Source organism: Rattus norvegicus, chromosome 20, assembly GCF_021556685.1.
Source record: "Rattus norvegicus strain SHRSP/BbbUtx chromosome 20, alternate assembly SHRSP_T2T, whole genome shotgun sequence".
Classification (NCBI taxonomy): domain Eukaryota; kingdom Metazoa; phylum Chordata; class Mammalia; order Rodentia; family Muridae; genus Rattus; species Rattus norvegicus.
Window position 1 is genome coordinate 2772907 of NC_141553.1, and position 19890 is coordinate 2792796.

Here is a 19890-nt window from a genome sequence, read left to right on the forward strand (position 1 = left end):
AATCTTCCGGCTCCTTCTGATTCTCTGTTCTTTCTGTTTTTACCTATGTCTGCATGTTCTCCTTGGACTGGACTATGTTCCTCCTGCACTGTCTGTCCCTACCCTCAGTAGCTCCCTTTCTTCTCTATTCTTCAGAGAATTGGGCACATCCTATATTCTCAAATCTTTCTCTGATGTGTCACCTTTCCTGCCACTCAATAGCACATCACGTTCAAACAGGAGGGCGTCCTTCTACAACCTCACTTTACCTTCATTCTTTGGAATTAAAGGTGTGTACCACAATACCAGAACCTAAGCTTTTCTTTAACTGAAATTAGCTCTGTATCAACTGGCGTTAAACTCTGAGATTTGCTTGCCTGTGTCTCTTGGTATTAAGGTCCTGTCTTTATTTCTGATGGATCTTACAGACCTAGAAGACTTTGGAGGTGATCTCCTGCCAGGGCATCAATGTTCCAGAGGTCGGGTGCGGGTCAGGTAGCTGTAGGTCTTGAAGATGGCATCAAAGGTGGCCTTGGCAAAGTAGTCCAGGATGGCAGCACAGCCCCTGCCTGAAGTGTAGCAGTCATCTATACCTGCCATCATCAGTGGCTTCGTGGGTACAGGAGCAGAGGAAATGCCAGTGCCTCTGTGGGCAGGGATGAGATGCACCAGCACAGAGCCACAGCAGCCTGTCACCATGCACAGGATAGTGTGGGTCTTCCCAATCTTGTTCCCCATAGCTTCTCCTTGCCAGGATGATTGAAAGCTTGACCAGGATGGTGACCCCTTGGATGGCAGAGGCAAGCTCCTTGGAGCACTTAATGCCAAGACCAACTTGGCCACTGTAGTCCCCAATAGCAACAAAAACCTTGAACCTGGTCAGCTGCCCACCCACAGTCTGCTTCTGCACTGGCATGATTTTCAGAACCTCATCCTTAGGGATGCACCCCTGAAAAAGTCAATAATCTCAGACTCCTTAATGGGTGGGGAGAACAGGTAGATCTTCTCCAAAGACTTGGTATTCATGTCCTTAACCAGGGGCCCAGATTGGAGAAGATCCATGCCTCTTCAGCTCTACCTCCAATGAGACCTGAAGCAACTGCCATGGTTGTCCCCTAACAGCCCTTAGAATCCTTTGCAGAAGCCACCACAGCCTCCTAATCCTGGGCCCCCAGGGACTCTGGGCCCTCCTGCTGTACCTGAGTCATCCCCCATTTGGTGTTTTCCCAACAAGAAGCACCAGGCAGTATCCTTAACTTCTTATCCAGGTATTCTCATTTTACGTGTCGGGGCAAACTTTTAGTCTGCAGGTCCAGTCAGGTGGGGAAGAGAGAAGGGCATTCCCAGTTTCCCCTGCTTCACTTTTGCTCCTAAACTGTGTAAGGTCCTTCAGCCAGGGCACTGCTGACAGATGGCAGTTCTCATTCCCATTTGGTTGTGTGATCCTGGGGAACCAAGCAGTGTCGACACGGTCATGGGTTATAAAGTCCACACAGCCCATGGGACTCAGATGTGCCTCTAACCCCAGTTGTGATTGATGGCTCCGTGCTGCTGCTCCTGCTGCTGGTGTCCTCCTTGGCCTTGACCAGGACTCCTACCAGAGAGTGTCAGGGAGAGAGGAAAATGGCATCTGCAGGAAAGTGGGGGTCAGGGGAGGGGACGACAAAAAGGGGAAGCATGAGGGAAGCTGCAACCCTGCATTGACCACAAGTTGCTTTGCCCCATATCCACTGCATCCCAGGCCCCTCCCCCACTCCCTTCCTGGGCAGTGCACCTGCCCAGGGTCACAGGAAGAACTGGGGGTTGGGAAGTTAGGGGAGGCGGGTCTCCCTGCTCACAGCCTCATGCTCTTGCTGGCTGAGGTCTTTCTCCACGACCATATCACAGCCCGGCCTCGGGGATCCCAATACAAGGAAATCTGCTACTCTACTCTTAAAAAAAAAAAATGGAGGAAAGAAAAACTGGGTGCCTGTGCTCTGGTGGGAATGGGATCCGCAAGCATACAGAAGCACCAGCAGGGGGCGCAGAGAGCTCGGAGTTTGTGAGTTCACCAAGAGCTGAGTTGGATGCAGCCCTGGAAAGCCACAACCACCCTGGCAGGGAGATATTTGATGAAGTCAGGGCTCTCCACAGAGCTCTGAGGTTGAACTGCAGAGAGACAAGCCTTGCCTCAAATTCTCTGCTTGCAGTTCTGTGCCTTCTCAATGCAGCCATCACCCAGGGTGCAGGCAGCAGAGATGCTACCAGATGCAGAGCTCAAAGTCTCAGGAACCCCGCTCTTCCTGACTCTTGGAGACTCATAGCTCAGCCTCCCAGGGTGCTTGGGCAGACACCACCTGCATCTGATGCCTAAACTGTCACCTTGTATTCCGGATGCAGGAGCTGTCAAGGCAGTTACACGAGGCCCTGAGAACCACACCTGCTGATGGGGCTTCAGCTTGGCCTACATCTTGCTGAGCCAGCACCTCATGGCCAGACAGGATCATGAACACTTAGCACTGCCTGCTGTACAAAAAAATTCAAAACAGTCACAAGTACAGTCTAGAGGATCTGAGGGTCTCCTAGTGCCTGGTTTGCATAAAACAGGGGACCCTTCTTACAGTTCCTTGGATTCAGTTTGCCACACAACATTGCCTGAGTGAGGATGCCTCACTCCTCAGGGGATGTCTAAATGCTCTCCTTAGCATTGCAAAGCAGTACTCTGAGGTCTGAGGTCCAGAGATTGCATAAGAATCTGTGCAGTGAGCCAGAGGCCAGAAAACTAAAGGAGGGAGTTGACTCCAGTTGTGGACATGGTCTTGAGGGAGAATCCCAGGCTGGCTGGCCTCAGACTGTCTGTGCTGATGGGGATCATGGGAAGGCCTGGAGAGTGACAGGGAGTCTTCTGAGTGCATTGGAGGCAACCAACAAATCCATCCAGGGAAAGGAGAACCAAAATGGGCAGCAGCTGAAGCCATCATCTGAGCTCCACTGGGGAGCCCAGAGGGGAAAAGAGACAGCCATGTTCACAGACTCAAGGACAAGAGGAAGCAGGAAGGCTGGAAAGGGAGGGCAACAGGCCATGTTGATAGGAAGGGAGTGTGTGTGTGAGTGTGTGTGAGTGTGTATGTTTGTCTGTGAGTGTGTGAATATGTTTGTGAATATGTGTGTTGGAATAACTGTGGGAGATTGTGTGTGACTGTATGTGTGTGAGTGTGTGTGTGTGTGTGTGAATGTGTGTGAGAGTGTGTGCGTGTGTGTGCGTGTTTGTGAGTGTGTGTGAACATTTCTGAGTGTGTATGAATATGTCTGTGAGTGTACATGTGAATGTGTGTGAATTTGTGTGAATACATGTTTGAGTGTGTATGTGAATGTTGTGTGTGTGAATGTGTGTTTGTGAGTGTGTGTGAATGTGAGTGTGTGTATGAGTTTGTTGTGTGTAAATGTGTTTGTGAATGTGTGTGTTCATCTGACTGTGTATGAGGTGTGTCTGTGCATGTTCCTGCATGTGCTTGTACGATTGTGCATGCACTTCTATAAGCAGAAGTCTAAGACAGATGTAGATGAATGGCTCTTAGTGTTAAGAGACCTCAGAGGGGAATATTGGGGTAGTTGGCTGTTCTGGGCAACTTAGAGATCAGGACAATGATGAAAACATCTTCCCATTTCTCAGAAGACAATACTGGCATGGGGTCTGCACAGTAACAGTGCTCCTGAGAGGTTGGAGAGAAGTCAGGCTAACAAGGGAAGAAGTTGCAGCAGGAAGGAAATAACAAGAAGCTGACAGGCTGCTGCTGGTGTGCAAGGCTGTTACTTCCCCAGTGCAGGGGGAACCTGTCAGAAGCCAGGTAGGACCCGCTGTGGGACTAGCACGAGGCTGTTTGGGCCATTTATGTATTTAGAACACAGATCCCTGAGCAGTCGGGCTTGGCAGTGTGAGCTAACCCTAACCCCAAGCCACTAGGGGTGGACAGAGACCCCTGGTCTGCGTGGGAAACTGTGTGGTGCTTGCAGGCCCAAGCCTCCTGCTTTAAAGACAACACTGCATTCCAGACCACCTAAGGGCCATCACAATGGAGTTGGCTGTGGAGGTGGGAATGAGCAAAGCAACTGCCCTCACCCTGAAGGTTTCCACTCTGATTACAGTATGACCCCCAGGGCCAGGGTTCAGATCCAAGGAAGGAGTCAGGACAAAGTCCCAAGTTCTGAGGAGTGGCTCTCAGGGTCTGAGGGCTTAGCTGGGGCTTGGGTTGCTTTCACTTTTGCTCTTGCCTTCATTGTGTACATTGTCAAGTACACAGTACCTGAAACGGCCACTGGGAAGAGGTTCCTAGAAGACACGATAAAAGTAGCTGTGATTGCAAGTTACAAATCCCAGGATTTGTATCACTGCACTTGGATCCCCCTACGTGAGAATGGGGAGTCTTGTGCATTGCACTCTACTGCTGCTATGGCTTGCGGCCGCCCTGGCCGCAAGCCATAACCGCGCAGGTGAGTCAAGGGTAAGAAGGGAGAAGGCCTCTGCCGGGACGGGCGGGGGCGGCACCGCGGAAGCAGCGTTCCTGCGTTGCCCACCAGACCCTCCGCCCCTTTTCCACCGTGTCCGGGTGCTCCACTCCCCGGCCGCGCACCAGCCCAGGGTCCGGAGAGGAGTTCGTGGTCTCACCGCTTGGTGTTCCCAGGCTCACACTCGCTGCGTTATTTCGCCACTGCCATTTCCCGGCCCGGCCTCGGGGAGCCACGGTTCACCGCTGTGGGCTACGTGGACGACACGCAGTTTATGCGCTTCGACAGCGACGCGGAGAATCCGAGAGCGGAGCCGAGCGCGCTGTGGGTGGAACGAATGGAGCCGGAGTTTTGGAAGAAGGAGACTCGGATATTCAAGAGGCACACCCAGAATTTCCGAACTTGCCTTCAGAACCTGCTGCGCAAGTACAACCAGAGTCAAGATGGTAAATGACCCTCTTGGGTGTCAGAGGTCTCAGGTCACGTTCGCTCTCCAGCTCACTGAAGGGCTATGGGATCCGCTCAGGGTGCATGAGGTTTACTTTAGGTTTGGGGGGTGGGGGCTGTTCCTGAAGATGGGAGGGACTGAATTCATGTCCTGGGCCAGGTTCCCACACTATCCAGGATATGCACGGGTGCTATGTGGGACCTGATGGTCGCTTCCAAAGCGGGCACTATCAACACGCCTATGATGGCCATGATTACATCACCCTCAACGAGGACCTGAGCTCCTGGACCGCAGCAGATGCAGTGGCTCAGATCACTCAACACGAGTGGGAGCAGGATGGTGTAGCTGAGGAATACAAGGCCTACCTGGAGGGCACGTGCGTGGAAACACTCCACAGATTACTGGAGAACTGGGAGGAAACTTGGCAACACTTAGGTAAGTAGTGTAGTGTGAGAAACAATCCCACCTCAGCTCCCTTTTTCTCTGGTTGGGAAAGAAAGGAGATAAGGTAGAATCCTGCCTTTGTCCAGCCTCAAGATACAGGGAAGGCTTCTAGTTTTCTTGACTCAGTATCTGAGAGGGAGAGAGGGGCTTTCCTCTCCTTGGTGTGTACCCTTCTCTCAGGACAGCTCAGAGTCACTTTCAGGATGGAAACCGAGATGATCCCTGGAATGACCAACAGTAGCCCCCTCAGTCCTTTGGAGCAGTCGTTTCTCTGGGGCCCTGTTCTCTGCACACACTGGGGTCTGACACTGGCCACACTGACTGTCTCAGATCCACCCAGTCTGGAGCAGGACTCTCTTTGTCGAAAGGTGATGAGAGACATGGAATGCCTAGAAATTCCCAAAGAAAGGACTATCTGGAAGGCTGCTGAGGGTATTTGATCCCTCTCAGGACCCAGCTCTGTTGTCCCTCCATGGGATGGATCACCTAAGCACCTGCAGTTTCCAGGAAGAATGAAAAATGCCTGAACTTTTCAACTCTTCTCCTCAGAACCCCCAAAGACACATGTGACCCACCACCCCAGTCCTGAAGGTGATGTCACCCTGAGGTGCTGGGCCCTGGGCTTCTACCCTGCTGATATCACCCTGACCTGGCAGTTGAATGGGGAGGACCTGACCCAGGACATGGAGCTTGTGGAGACCAGGCCTGCAGGGGATGGGACCTTCCAGAAGTGGGCAGCTGTGGTGGTGCCTTCTGGAGAGGAGAAGAAATACACATGCCATGTGGAGCATGAGGGGCTGCCTGAGCCTCTCACCCTGAGATGGGGTAAGGAGGGTGTGGGTGCAGAGCTGGGGTCAGGGAAAGCTGGAGCTTTCTGCAGACCCTGAGCTGGTCAGGGCTGAGAGCTGGGGTCATGACCCCCACCTTCATTTCCTGTACCTGTCCTTTCCTTCCCAGAGGCTCCTCCATCCACTGTCTCCAACACAGCCATGATTGCTGTCCTGGTTGTCCTTGGAGCTGTGACCATCATAGGAGCTGTGGTGGCTGTTGTGAGGAAGAGGAGGAGAAACACAGGTAGGAAAGGGCAGGGTCTGATTTTTCTCTCAGCTTCCTTTAGAAGTGTGCTCTGCCCCATCAGTGGGAAACCCCTCCACACCCCCATTGCTACTGTCTCTAACCTGAGTCTGTGTCAGTTCTGGAAACTTCCTAGGGTTAGACTCTCCCTTTAATTCTCACAGCTTTTCTTCTCACAGGTGGAAAAGGAGGGGACTATGCTCCAGCTCAAAGTAAGTGTGGGGGGCAGGAGTGTCTCTGAGGCTCTTGGGGTGAAAGAGCTCAGTCAGCCCATAATGGCCCCTCCATCCCCACCTGTCATTCTCCCCATGTCTTATTTCTTCTACTGCAGGCAGCAACAGTGTCCACAGCTGTGACTCCTCTCTGGAGGCTTGAAAAGGTGACACCTGGGGGCTTGGTATTGGGCCTGGGGCCAAAGGAGAGGACTGGGTCCCAGGGTCTCTCAGATTTAGACCTTTGAATGAGAGGTGGGCCTTTGAGATGTTTTCAGATTGACCGTCCTGACTCTTGTGTTTTACCCCAGAGATAGCTTTCCTGTGGGGACAAGTTCTGACTTAGAAACAACAAATATGTAAAGCTATTTGCTTTATCTGTGTGCACAATGGGAAGACCTGGAGAAACACTAGCGCCCTGGCCCTGAACTCCCCTGTTCTCCTTTCCACAGCCCTCCTTCCTGGTCCAGCAGACATGATGGGAAATCTACATCCTGTCAGTTTCATGCTGCCCTGAGCTGCAGCCTTTCACTTCCACACCAAACATAGAAATCTGAATGTGGATTCGATTGTGCAAATCTTTGACATGAGGGGTTGATTAATGGGTAAATTAAGGGATTGAGAATATTCTGAATTTTGCGGAGAAAATAAATGGCAGTGTGGAGAACCTTCCAGAACCTGTGTCTCCTGTGCTGTCAGGTAGGACACGGGGAGGCTGTGGTCATGCCCATCTGGCGCCCACCTCATGAGTCCTTTGGTGTGGTCTGGTCACTCCTCTGCTCTGTCCTCCTGAGATCTTTTCTCTTTGTCACTTGGTGGAACGAGGGCCAGACAGACTGTTTGGAGGAGACAGGGGGACGACCTTAGCCTTGTTCTGTCCCCAGCATTATAAGCATCTGCAGCAAGTCAGCCTTGGCTCAGTTCGAGCTCTGGTTCTGCACCCTTCTTCTGTGTTTATTTCTGTGTCTTTTGACTTTGTATGGAGGAAGAGGCCTGTTCCGGTTCCTGTGAGTGGTACCCGTCTCATTCTCCTTTAGGGACTCTGACTCATGGCATTAAGTGTTTTTCCGTCCTTGTCCCTTCAAGGCCCAACTAGGTTCCTGCACTGGGCTGAGAACATGAACTTCTTCCAAGGAGCACATGTTCCCCATCCAGGGTCTTTGCCTTGAGATTCTTCCCTCCCTCCACCCAACCTTCCAGAGTCTAAGTCCTGTCTGTAGGACCAACAGAAACAGCAGGGTCTCTACGAGAATCCAGTCCTGTGGGGACTGTGTTCTGCTCTGCCTCACTTTGTAACATGCTATTCACCCTCACTCAGAAAACATGTATCAGGTTCACAAGTTCCTGAGCTCAAGTTTCTGGTGGGGGGGAGCAACTCAATGGGAGCAAAGGTGACTGTTTTGGGTTCTCACACCAGCACTTGCTAAACGCATTCCAGCTTTGACACTCCCCAGTGGGGCTCTCCAGTGGAAGGGCTTGCTGGATGTAGAAGGCTCACCTGCTGTCAGTCAGGAGCTAAGTGGTGCAAGGACTGTATGATGTAAGGAAAAATACTTCCACACACTAACGCTGCCTCTCTCTCTCTCTCTCTCTCTCTCTCTCTCTCTCTCTCCTCTCCCCCTTCCTTTCTCTCCCCCCTCTCCTCTTCTCTCTCTCTCTCTCTCTCTCTCTCTCTCTCTCTCTCTCTCTCTCTCTCTTTGTCTCTCTCTCTCTAACAGAGTTTCTCTTGGTGAAAAGCACTCCAGGGCTTGACTTTCATACAAAATTTCACTGGAAAATACAGATGTCTCTTCTGCGCGTGAAAACGGGGGTACGGACGTCAAAGCTGCCTCCCGTTATTTACTGGTCGTTTGGCGGTGGCTTCCTTTGGTTTGTCTTGGTTTGCTTTTGAGGCAGGGTCTCTCTCTGTAGCTCTGACTGTCCTGGAGGTCACTCTGTGGACAATGTCAAGGCACCTGTCTCTGCCTTCCGAGTGTTGGGGTTAAAGGCATGAGCCACTATACCTGCCTAGTAAGTATCTCATTTTAATTGTCCTGTGGGGACAGCAGTGACTGCAGTGAGGTCTCTGCCACTTATGTTGTTGGTGAAGTACGTGATCCCACTTTGTGTAACCTAGGGGTCTTGTTTATGAGGAGCCCCACACAGTTGGCTCTCAGCATCAGTTATGTATGTATGCATGCATGTATGTATGTATGTATGTATGTATGTATGTATTTACTTACTCAGTGTAAAATTATCTATTTATTTAATGTATGTGGGTATTTTGACCCTTTGTGTATCTGTGCACTACCTTTCTGCCTAGTGTCTGGAAAGGGAGGAGGATCCTCTGGAACTGGAGTTACAGTTGTGAGCTGTTGTGTAGGTGCTGGGATGTAACCCCAGGCCTCTGGAAGAGCAGCTGGAGCTCCTACCCACGATCCCACCCCTCAGCCCCTTCAGCATCAGTTCTTTACACACCTAATGACAAGGCTGTCATCAGCCTCCCTGTGAATTCTGCTCTGTCCGCAGGAAACCTACAACTGTGTTCTCAGGCTGTCACAAGAGCTATGGTGAACAGCCTTCTAAACAAACTTTACACACTATAATGTGATTTTTTTTAAACATCAGTATTTTAACCATGATTTCATTATAAAATGGACATTGTCCTTAAATAAACTTTGATTTTTTAAAATAGAATTGCCTGTCACTAAATACTACGTTTTACAAACGAAGATAGATTTGTATAAAGGCAAAAATAACATTTTTTTATGGTGCAAATGACAATTGTAAAACGACATAGAGAATAGAATTAAGTGAGCTGCTAGTTTGATGGGGACTCCCGGAGGTTCTTTAGTCTGAGCGTGGAAATATGGATGCCCAAATTCTGGATTGTGACTCAACCAAGAATTGTATCCACTCATCTATATTTACAGCTTCCATAAAGTAAAACAAGAATTCACAGCTCTCCTGAGCAAGGTAGTTCTGCAATTTTTGTGTGATGCTTGCCAAGAGACTAAATAATAAATGGTTAAAATTTTAAAAACAACTTTCTGATAAAGATCTTTCAAGAAATACTGACTTGTGCCTTCCTTTGTTGTCCCTGATTTTAAGAAATTTTTTTAATTAAAGATTTAAAATGGAGAAGATAGGTAAAAAGTTCATCTGACATACAGGATGTTGGGTAACATTAGATTTTGGTGTGGGTCTTCAGACTCAGCCCTCTCCTTGCAGAGGTAAAATTAATTCCTCCTAGTGTGTGTGGAAGGGGGGGGGGGGTTGGTCAGGACCTGCTCAATCTACCGGTGATGCAGGGAGGATGGTGGATGAGCTGCAATCTGGGATTGGATATTTGAGCATATTTTTACATATCTCATTCTCTCTCTGTCTCCCCTCCTCCTCCTCTTCTCTCTCTCTTTCTCTCTCTCTCTCTCTCTCTCTCTCTCTCTCTCTCTCTCTCAATTTCTGTTTTTCGCTCTCTCTCCCTCTCTCTAATGAAGAAGTCTCAAGAGAGACCTAGGGTACAGAGGGCTCCTGAGGACAACCAGCAGGAACCTGAGCCCTTTCCAGCAACCATATGGGGAAGCCATATCTCATGTGACCACAGCTCTAGTGAAGCCTTGAGAAAACAGAACAAGAAGAAAACTGAACTGTGACCTGGGAGAGCTCCTGAGCCAGGGTCACCAAGAACTCTTGATATCAGGCACTGTGGGAGGGGTTGGAGTCTCCGGATGCTGAGGTTGGCTGCTTTGCTACATAGTAGCAATAACAGAGGAATGTGGATCTCCCACACTCTTACTACAGAGTTCCCAGGACTCTCTGAAAGCATCAGCTTCCAAAGATGGGGAATTTTCCTAACGACCCGTTCAATCTGTCCTATGGTATCATAATGTAGTATTCTAATCTCCTTATTTCAATTTTAAGAATTAAAATTCTCACAGCTAAATAGGATTTGCAACCCATTAGGCCCTGAGGATATCCCTAACTGGGATTCCTATTAGCCTATCAAAAGGGACTCTTGGTATCAGTTTCTCTCAGCACCCATTACCTATTACAGCAGTGACTCTCAACCTGTGGGTCAAACAACCCTCCCACAGGGGTTGCCAAACTCAATTGGAAATCACAGATATTCATTCACGTGATTCACGACAGCAGCAACATTATGGTTATGAAGTAGCAAACAGAAATAACTTTGTGGTTGGGGTTGGCACAACATGAGGAAGTGTGTTAAAGGGTATCAGCTTCAGGCACGTTTAGAACCTCTGTCACCACAGAGTACTGGCTCCCCTAAGTATCTCTTACCCCCACCCCACTACCCTTTAACCTCTCCAGCCCCTGAGCTTCCCTTGCACTCCCCAAGCTTCTCTTCTCTCAGGCTTCCCACCAGCCACCACCAGCTCGCTTTGCTTGGGTGCTCTCGCCACCTCCTTTCTTCTCACTTTCCTGGATCGATCTCTCTCTCTCTCTCTCTCTCTCTCTCTCTCTCTCTCTTCCTCTTCCTCTTCCTCCTCTTCCCCCTCTCCCTCTTCCTACTCCCCCTCCTTCTCCCCCTCCTCCTCCTTCTGCCCCTCTTCCTCTTACCCTTTCTTCCCCTCATCCTCCTCCTTTTCCTCCTCCTCCTCCTCTTCTTCCTCTCCCCTTCACCTTCCTCTGACTCCCTCTCACCACCAGGTCTATTCTGCTGTGTTCAGGCTGGGATCTTCCTTTTCCTCCACCATACCTAGAACCGGCTGTACGGTTTTCAAACATTACCACCCTCAATCTAGCTCAGTTAGACTTTAAGACCCACAACAGCCAATTCCCACACAAAGAAGAACAAAGCAGTGCTGGGTTCTTTCTCCCCAGCCCTTCCAAAATGACCCGCCTGATATTCATCTTCACAAGGTCAGTCCATCAAATGCTCAGGTTACTGAAAGGACTCTGTAAAGGTCATTAGGGCCCCACATCAGCTGACTTTAATCTGAGGGACTGTCCTAATCAGGGCAAATATTAAAAGGACTGGGACCTTCTGTGCCTAGACCCATGGCAGATTTCCTTCACTGACATTCATAAAGCCACCCAAACACACCAAGTATCTGGTCCGTGAACAGTTACTAACAGTCCTGCTCTGCTCCATCCTGCCTGCTGGACAGGACAGGGGACCTTGCCCCAGAACTGAGGAAATACTGTAACAGGTTCCCAGTGAGCTGTGAGAACCCTGATTTAGAGATGAGACACAGCCTTGCAGGGGAAACTCCACAGTGTTTGCTGGTCAACTTGACAGGTTCATTGAGAAAACATATCTCACAGGTCCATGATGGTGAACACCTTTAATGCCAGCACTCAGGAAGCAGAAGCAGGTGGATCTCTGAGTTTGGGGCAAGCCTGGCCACAAAAAAAAAAAGTTCCGGACAGACAGACAGACAGGCGGGGAGGGATCTCATCTGTCTCTCCACTGAATTCCCAAACCAGCTGACTGTTACCAACATAGGCCCTGGGGTGTTTCCTTCTGGATGATCCTGTGTCCCATGAGGGGGCCTGAGATCAGGCTGCAGTCTTCCCTGGACTCCACAGACAGCCTCTGAAAAGGTCTCAGGAAGACAGTGTGAAAGGAACAGCTCTTCCTGCTCTTTCTGGGGACTCTGGAAGTGTGCGCAGTCCCTCTCATATAATGACTGTCAGGATCTGAGAGCGAGGGTGTAAGGACTGAGACTGCCTGATTCCTAAGCTCTTCAGTTTCACTTTCTAGTCCCTAAAGTCTCTTGAGTTTTTCTGCCTAGATACTAATGACTTAAGACTAGTTCTCACTCTCTGTAGGATAACTTCCGCCTAATTATTTGATTGGCTAATAATGACCAATCGCTAAGTGAAGGTGGAGTTGAGTTTTCCAGGTCCTAGAGGGGAAGCCCTATTTTTGGGGGAGAAAGGAACTCCCTTTTTCAGCAAAGGTGAGCACAATAGGGGAGCTGGATGTAGGCCTGGGAATTGTCAGACCTGTTGGAGGCTTCTGCCACGGGAAGAATTTACGACATAAGATAGATGATGGATTTGGGACAATAGCTTCTGCACCCAGAGCTTGTGTCACTTGGTTACTTTTAAAATTAAGATTGCCTAGTGTTTTCCTTTCGCGACCATATTTTGAAGTTGGGTTCTGAGATAATCCAATCCCTGTCGGTCTGGTTTATGAAGTTGTCCAAGATCAGCCCAGACCCATATGCTCTGGGTTCCCAAGGCTGGTGCGCTCTGGCTCAGTGCCCTTCTCCTGCTCCTGAATGCCTCCTTCTCCTGGACTTGGACCCCTGAGGGTGAGTGAGATGGGGGAGGGAAATTGCCTCTGCTGGGAAGGCCAGGAGTAGCACCACCCAGTCTCTCCTGTCCCCTTCTCAACCTGTCCGGATCCCAATCCAGGCAGCCTGCCCTGCTTCAAGCCTTCGCACCCGCCCAGTCTGGGTCTCACCATGCGCTAACCCTAGGCTCACACTCCCTGCGGTATTTCTCCATTGTCATGTCCTGGCTGGGACTCCGGGAGCCACGGATCATAGTCAGCGGCTGCATAGATGATACGGAGTTCGTGCGCTTGGACACCAACAAGGAGACTGTAAGCCTGAAGCCCCTAGTGCCTTGGCAGGAGCAGGAGGGGCTAGAGTACTGGGAGCAGCAGGTTCATAAAGTCAAGACTCAAGAACAACAGTCTGCAAGGAACCTGATGATGCTGGTTCGTTTTTACAATAAGAGCATGGACGGTGAGTGACCCCTACCCATCCCCAGGATGTACCAGGGTTGTCCACATCGGCCGGACAGGAGTTTCACCCAAGACCTGCCCTATTCCTCAAAAAAGGAGTCTACAGTGATAGCAGGAACTTGGTCTATGCTCTAGTGGTACTGTGCTTCCCGACAAGGCTGACCACCAACTATGTCCTCTCTAGACTTCCACACACTACAGTGGCAGCAAGGCTGCGATGTGGGGTCAGATGGGCGCCTGCTTCACTGGTACGACCAGCTCGCCTTTGATGGTGTAGATCACCCCACCCTGAACAAAGACCTGCGTTTCTGGACAGCGTGGACCAGCACTGTAGCTCAGATATCTCAGCCTGAGTTAGAAGCTCGCCTGAAGGACAACTGCTCAGAGCTGCTGCAGAAATACCCAGAAAAGGAGAAGGAGAGGCTGCTGCGTTCAGGTGCCAGGGGAGCTAAACTGTGTCTAAGTTTCTTTTAGGATGTTTGCTGGGAGTTTAGAGAGCTGGATGTTCATGGGTGGGAAAAGAGGACTTGGGGTTTACCTCACAGGTTGAGCACTACCCAAGCAAGTGCAAGTTCTGGTTTTGATACTTAGCGTTTGCAGAGGAGGAGAGGGAGTCAGGTAAATGATGAGGTCTCTTCTCACTCCTTCCCAAGTCCAGAGACGCAAAAGCCTCTTGTGTTCCAGGTCTCTAACCAACAATGACTCCCTCAGAAGACAGGCCCTCTCTTACCAACAAGAAATTCATTTTCTCCAACAAGAGACAAATCTTTTAGTAACTGATGAACAATTCCTTGACTTGAGCAATGCCCCTGGATCCCTGAAGAACTTTTTCTCAGGCCTCCCTCTATGCCCTCCCTACTCAGTGTCTCTAGAGTCAGACTCCAGCTTTTCTCAGTCTATTGGCCCTCACACAGCTCAGGACCAGAAGCCCTTCCCAGGAGTCTGCAGAGACCTGGAGTCTCCTGCCCCATATTGTCACATTCACATCCTAAAACATCTCAAAGAACAGCTCCTCTCAGGTGCATGTGCTCCTGCTGGTGTCTGGATTGTGGACACCCTAATCCCATCCCAGGTCTCCTGACCATCCCAGGATGGACATATGAACACTACTGAGTCCTTGGAAGATTGCAAGATGCCTCATCCTTTCAACTCTCTCCCTCAGACCCGCCACGGGCACATGTGACCCGGCACCCCAGACCTGAAGGTGATGTCACCCTGAGGTGCTGGGCCCTGGGTTTCTACCCTGCTGACATCACCCTGACCTGGCAGTTGAATGGGGAGGACCTGATCCAAGAAATGGAGTTTGTGGAGACCAGGCCTGCAGGGGATGGAACCTTCCAGAAGTGGGCATCTGTGGTGGTGCCTCTAGGGAAGGAGCAGAAGTACACATGCCTTGTGGAGCATGAGGGGCTGTCAGAGCCGCTCACCCTGAGATGGGGTAAGGAGGGTGTGGGTGCAGAGCTGCGGTCAGGGAAAGGTGGAGCCTTTCTTGAGATGCTGAGCAGGTCAGGGATGGAGATGGTCTTCACACCTTCTCTTTCCCTCCCTTCCTCTCCCTTCCCCTTCCCCTCCTCTCTCTTCCCCCCTCTTCCCTTCTTTTCCCTTCCCTGCCCAGAGCCTGCCCAGGATTCCACCACTACAATCATTCTAATTATTCTACCCACTGTCTCTGCAATTGTCCTCTGTGTTGCTGCTGCTGTGGCAATTTGCATATGCCTGAAGAAGAAGGCAGGTAGGGAAGAAATGTGTTCTGTGTTTACTCATCCAGATGAGGGTTTGAAGCCTTAGGTAGATGTTGCCCTGCTTGGGTAATAGGATGAACCATCCACAGCCCTGTCTTCTTAGCCTGAAGCCTTTTTGTTTAACTTTTAAGTGAAGGGGACTAAATGGCAACTTCTGCTTGGGAATGGTTCTGGTGACTGAGACCTCATGCCCAGCTGTCACAGGCAAAGGTTCACTGAGGGCAAACATCCAAGGACATAGTACATCACCTTGGGCCCAGTACTAACTGTGGGTAGGGATCCATTGGGGCTCGTTTATCAGACATCCTATATATGAGATATCTACATTACAATTTGTAACAGTAACAACATTACACTTATGAAGTAGCAACAAAGTAACTTTATGGTTGGGGGTCATTGCAACATGATATAGTATTAAAGATTGCAGCATTAGGAAGATTGTGCTCCCATGTCATGCATACATGGTTTTCTTTCCTCAGGTGAAAGAGGAAGGCACGACACCCAGGAAGCAGGTGAGTGTGGTGAGGGGTGATCTCTGAGACCCTCGGGGCCCATGGGAGCTCACCAGCCCATAGTTCCTCCTTTAGCCTCCCGTCTTCTGAAGTGTGACTGGGTCCTGTTTTGTTCTTCCCTAGATGGAGACAGTCCCCAAGACTCTTGCAGGATTGTTGTGGATGATCAGGTAAGACATGGGGTGGCACAGAGGACTCCTGATGGGCGTATAGAATCTTTGGATTTGGGTACTCTGAGTGAGGAGCGAGATATTTGGGACATCGCCAGTTATGATAACTGCCCTGAATGTGCTTTGACTCTTGTAGGAGATCGAGGGTCCCTCTTGGAATACTGAGAACTACAGAACTCATCTAGGATTCCGCTCTGGGACTTTAGGATTGCTTAGCTTGTCATTCTAAAAGAGGTACCAGCCTGTCCTCCCTGCTCCCACTGTGGGTGTTGTTTCCCTGTGGCTTTCAGAAGGCTTTGCTTAGTCTCCTCACTCAGGAACATGCTCAACAGAACACGTGCAGCTGTGCCCCCTCCCCCACCGCCCTGTAGGATCGCCTTCCTGCTGTGCCCCCTCCCCCACCGCCCTGTAGGATCGCCTTCCTGCTGTGCCCCATCCCCCACTGCCCTGTAGGATCGCCTGCCTGCTGTGCCCCCTCCCCCACCGCCCCTATGGGATCGCCTGCAACATCTACTGAAGAATGGAATCTTTCCTTTTATATCCCATCAGTTGGCCAATCTTCATTGTCAACTCGACTGGATTTAGAAGGACCTGGGAGACGCCCCTTTGGGTGGCTGTGAGGGTGTCTCTAGACAGGTTTAGCCAACAAGGCATTCAGGTGGCTTAGGCAGAGTCTCAAGAGAAAACCAGCAGCACACCAGCAGGACTCCTTCATGACCAGGGCAGGAGCAGGCCACTTCTTACCACACTGGACAGAAACAGGTCCCTCCTTTCTGTCTTGAAGATCTGTCCACCTCTCTCTTCTCTAAGTGGCTTCTTGTCAGGCATTTTGCCATGTTGTCAAGGGACACAGAGAGGGGGCCAAGCTCCATCCTCTCACACACCTCATTCTGGCTACTACCCCCAATGTTTTGGGGACATTTAATCAGGTCAAGTTGGGACCAATTACTTTGATGCAGAAAAGAATTGTGGACTAGTAGAAATGGGGTTTAATAAAAAAATTCTATTTTTGGTATTTTAAGGTGTCTCAAATCTATTCATGTATTGTGTGTGTGCATGTGCGAGCCCAGGTGTGGGGGAGAGAGGACAACTTGCTGGAGTCCGTTTTCTTCTTCCACCAGGTGGGTCCAGGGATGAAACTCAGGTGTGTAAGTGCCTTTACCCACTGAGCCCTCTGGCTGCTCTCTCAAGCCACCAAAATGTATTTCTGAAAGTTGGATCATTTTTTGTTGACTTGGAAGTGGAAGCAAGCTACATCTCTTGGGAGTCTGTTCCTGGCATTTTCCCCCATTTTGACTTCCTTCATTCTCCTGGCCCAACACTTAGCTGCAGCTTCTCCTCCGTCTCCACAGCATGGTGTCTCCACTGAACAATACATCAGCGTTTTGCTGGTGTAAAGAGCTGCTGGATCTTGGGGGCTTTGGTCCTCGGCTTCTACATCCTCTGCTTACTTTCTGACAACCTGTAGGCCGACACCATCAGCCTCTTCAGAAAGACTGAAAAGCTTTCAAGTTCTGCAGTTCTTCTGGGCCCTAAGCACTGAAGCACAGTCATGTCTGTCAGTCCGGGAGTCTCCTCTCCTTCACTTATGATAACCAAGTTGAGAACTCAGACCGGCATCCATAATGTGACTGCAGACAGGCTCGGGCTGCCTCTCTCCGGTTTTCATTGGTCTCTAACAAGAGTTTTACACAACAGCAGGTCCACACACCTTGCTGGGCCCTTTCAAGGGAAACCCTTCTCGGCTGTTCCCACCACTGGTTCAGACCATGTAGCCCCTCCACTATTCACCCAGAGGATCAGCAACTACTTCTGTAACCTCTCGCCTCTCGTGGAATAGGCAGAGCTTGCTTCATTGTCCAGGAGTTGCTGGCAGCCAGTGGCTGGGAAGGAGATGCTCAGCTTCATCCTGACAGAGCCCACCACCTAGGAGTCATGGAGAAGGATCAGTGAAAGCATTCTAAGGTAGAGATGCAGCAGGAGGATTAAGAGAGGTGCCAGAAGATAGGGAGAGAGAGAGAGAGAGAGAGAGAGAGAGAGAGAGAGAGAGAGAGAGAGCTATTAAGGAAGAAAAAAACAGCTGCTGATGGCCCCGCCTTAAATCAACACTGGGGAGACAGGGGCAGTTGAATCTCTGAAGCCAGCCTAGTCTATGAGTGAATTCCAGGACAGCCAGGGTTACACAGAGAAACGGACTCAAGAAACAATAGTTAATTACTTAATTAATTAATTAAAAGTCAACATACTTTTTAAAAAAATAAACAAATCCAGATCTAAAATATTGCTGATTCCTCTGTGTGTCTTCTTTTTCTAAAACCAAATTCAACATTTACTTGATCGGTGACCACGGTTGTGAGCTGCCTTCTGTATGTGGGATTGGAACACAGGTTTTCCAGAAAAGCAGCCAGTGCTCTTAACCACACAGTCACCTCTCCAGCCCCAAATTCTAGTCTTTTTCTTAAACCAATAGAAAATCAAGTCTTGACAAGATTACAGTTCAATACCTGACTGGGAAAGTCTGTATAAATTACCATGCACAGCAAGTAAATAAATGGATTGTTTTACCAATATTCTTCCTAAATCCCTCTGCTACCTTAACTCTTGCAGTTAAGGATTCCATCTTGAGTTATTTACAAGCTGCAACTGGCATTTGTTTATAAGGCCCATTATTACATCAGCTCAATACCACATCTCTGTTTTGCGCTCTATGAAATGAAAATCCTACTTTGAAATATTGACAAAAGGCCAGGAAAGAAGTTTCCACAAAGCCATCGGGATGGCTGGCTCTGAGAATACATTGCAGCCTCTTCTTCTGCAGAAGGTGACTCCATACTGGTCCTAAGAGTACACTGTGGGGTCCACCTGAGAACCAACAAGAGCTGACAACTGGAAACCTCAGATTCTGGTGGACCAGCTGCAGTGTCAGCATCTGACTTAGACTGCGTGTGGCAGGCATTAGGCAGTGACATTTGTTACAAGATAATGGGGTCACTCATCCTAGTACCAGGTCCGCCTACAACTCAAAATGCGTTATGTCTATAAAATTACTGTCTCTTGATGGATGTTGGTGGGACACACCTCTACTCCCAGCATTCGAGAGGCAGATACAGGAACTGTGTGAATTCCAGGCTAGACAGAGAGACAGACAGACTAACAGACTGATTGATTAGTTGGTAGGTAGGTAGGTTGATTGATTTACTGACTGATAGGAAGACATATTGTTTCTTTTAAGATAGAAGAAAGTTCAGGACACAACCATGAACTTGGAACAGAACTCATCCAGAGTCAGGCGCGCAACAGTTTCTTAGCCTGGCCACCAGGGGGCAGTCTGCTCCTGGTTAAAAAGGCTTTCACAGAGACAATTAGCTACACAAGCTAGCAAATCAAATTTATCCTGTTCTAAGAAGTCCTTGAAGGCTGGAGGCTGAGATCTGGGCCTCAACCACTTTCTGTGAATCCTCTTTCCATTTCCTGGTTTCTGCAGAGTCTAGTTCTCCGGGAGCACACTGGAGAGTGCAACAATCCCTGTACTCCCTAAAAGCTGCCTTCTGGTTCATCTCCACCAATCAGGTGAGTGTGACCGGAACAAAAGGCATTCCAGAGCTTAGTCCCGCCCCACTGCTGCATCTAATCAGTCTGTGGTGTCAAGCAGGAACCTCAGGCTTGGGGTGCTTAATGCAGACCAAACAAACGATTAGCAGTATTTATCTGCTACCCTATTCCAACCATATACACGCAGATTCTTCAATATGGAGAATAACTGAGCCTTTATAGAAATAAAATTGCTCCTAACTTCCCCCACTGTCCCTGTCACACTTGAATCAGGTCCTCGGGCTGTGATGTAGACAGCCCCAAGGGAATTACTTCCACTTTCCGTGTTCCACCATTTGAAAGAGTTGCCACTTAATCTTAGACCCTTCAGAAACTTGCTACCATTAACGGTTTTAGTCTTCAAACCTGGCACTGCTGCTCTGCAAAGATCCAGCCATGTGTTCCCTGGTTCCCCTAACTGGGTCCTGAGTGTTCCCCAAGGCACCTGCTTCAGTAAGCACTTAGAGCCTGTGTAATTGGTTACCATGGAGATCCAAACCAGCCAGGCTCCAGTGCCTCCCCCGTGCATCGTGGCT

At 49.7% G+C, this 19890-nt stretch overlaps 2 protein-coding genes, 1 long non-coding RNA gene and 2 pseudogenes across 16 annotated transcripts in view; 2 read left to right on the top strand and 3 right to left on the bottom strand.

Annotated features, from left to right (window-relative positions):
* On the bottom strand, positions 352–1080 carry Rps2-ps2 (ribosomal protein S2, pseudogene 2; annotated as a pseudogene).
* Positions 1073–10564, top strand: RT1-O1l1 (RT1 class Ib, locus O1 like 1). Of its 6 annotated transcripts, XR_015645345.1 has the most exons (11): positions 1073–1247; positions 3632–3806; positions 4253–4449; positions 4641–4910; positions 5072–5347; positions 5537–5724; positions 5906–6181; positions 6314–6430; positions 6610–6642; positions 6762–6809; positions 10119–10564. XR_015645345.1 is itself a non-coding variant. In XM_087598474.1 (10 exons), exons 3-9 carry the CDS (start codon positions 4374–4376, stop codon positions 6803–6805), a joined length of 1092 nt encoding a protein of 363 aa, XP_087454600.1. In that variant the 5' UTR covers positions 1073–1247; positions 3632–3806; positions 4253–4373; the 3' UTR covers positions 6806–6809; positions 8361–9695. The 6 variants fall into 6 exon arrangements, 3 of the variants coding, with proteins under 3 accessions (XP_087454600.1, XP_087454601.1, XP_087454599.1); XM_087598474.1 differs by lacking the exons at positions 5537–5724; positions 10119–10564 and adding an exon at positions 8361–9695; XR_015645344.1 differs by lacking the exons at positions 1073–1247; positions 3632–3806; positions 10119–10564 and adding an exon at positions 7095–7316 and having other exon boundaries at positions 4242–4449.
* RT1-O3-ps (RT1 class I, locus O3, pseudogene) lies at positions 4688–6885 on the bottom strand (annotated as a pseudogene).
* Positions 10565–12471: 1907 nt separating the features above from the next.
* RT1-N2 (RT1 class Ib, locus N2) lies at positions 12472–16784 on the top strand. 9 transcript variants are annotated; one of them, XR_015644798.1, is made up of 10 exons: positions 12472–12545; positions 12787–12902; positions 13071–13340; positions 13524–13775; positions 14412–14777; positions 14955–15071; positions 15561–15593; positions 15717–15763; positions 15900–15997; positions 16313–16784. XR_015644798.1 is itself a non-coding variant. In XM_087597598.1 (10 exons), the coding sequence occupies exons 3-9, from the start codon at positions 13103–13105 to the stop codon at positions 15990–15992; spliced, it is 1056 nt and encodes a 351-aa protein (XP_087453724.1). In that variant the 5' UTR covers positions 12472–12545; positions 12787–12902; positions 13006–13102; the 3' UTR covers positions 15993–15997; positions 16313–16784.
* The window catches only part of LOC147998448 (uncharacterized), an 83426-nt gene continuing 80282 nt past the window's right edge, over positions 16747–19890 (bottom strand). Inside the window, exon 5 of the long non-coding RNA XR_015645377.1 lies at positions 16747–17689. This is a non-coding gene — a long non-coding RNA (uncharacterized LOC147998448). The remainder of the gene's footprint in view (positions 17690–19890) is intronic.

Coding starts and splice junctions, on each gene's coding strand:
- RT1-N2 (XM_087597595.1), top strand. CDS start 12,812: ATGCTCTGGGTTCCCAAGGCTGGTGCGCTCTGGCTCAGTGCCCTTCTC. Junction 12,903..13,070: donor CTGGACTTGGACCCCTGAGG/GTGAGTGAGATG, acceptor CGCTAACCCTAG/GCTCACACTCCCTGCGGTAT. Junction 14,778..14,954: donor GCCGCTCACCCTGAGATGGG/GTAAGGAGGGTG, acceptor TTCCCTGCCCAG/AGCCTGCCCAGGATTCCACC.
- RT1-O1l1 (XM_087598474.1), top strand. CDS start 4,374: ATGGGGAGTCTTGTGCATTGCACTCTACTGCTGCTATGGCTTGCGGCC. Junction 4,450..4,640: donor CGCAAGCCATAACCGCGCAG/GTGAGTCAAGGG, acceptor TGGTGTTCCCAG/GCTCACACTCGCTGCGTTAT. Junction 6,182..6,313: donor GCCTCTCACCCTGAGATGGG/GTAAGGAGGGTG, acceptor TTTCCTTCCCAG/AGGCTCCTCCATCCACTGTC.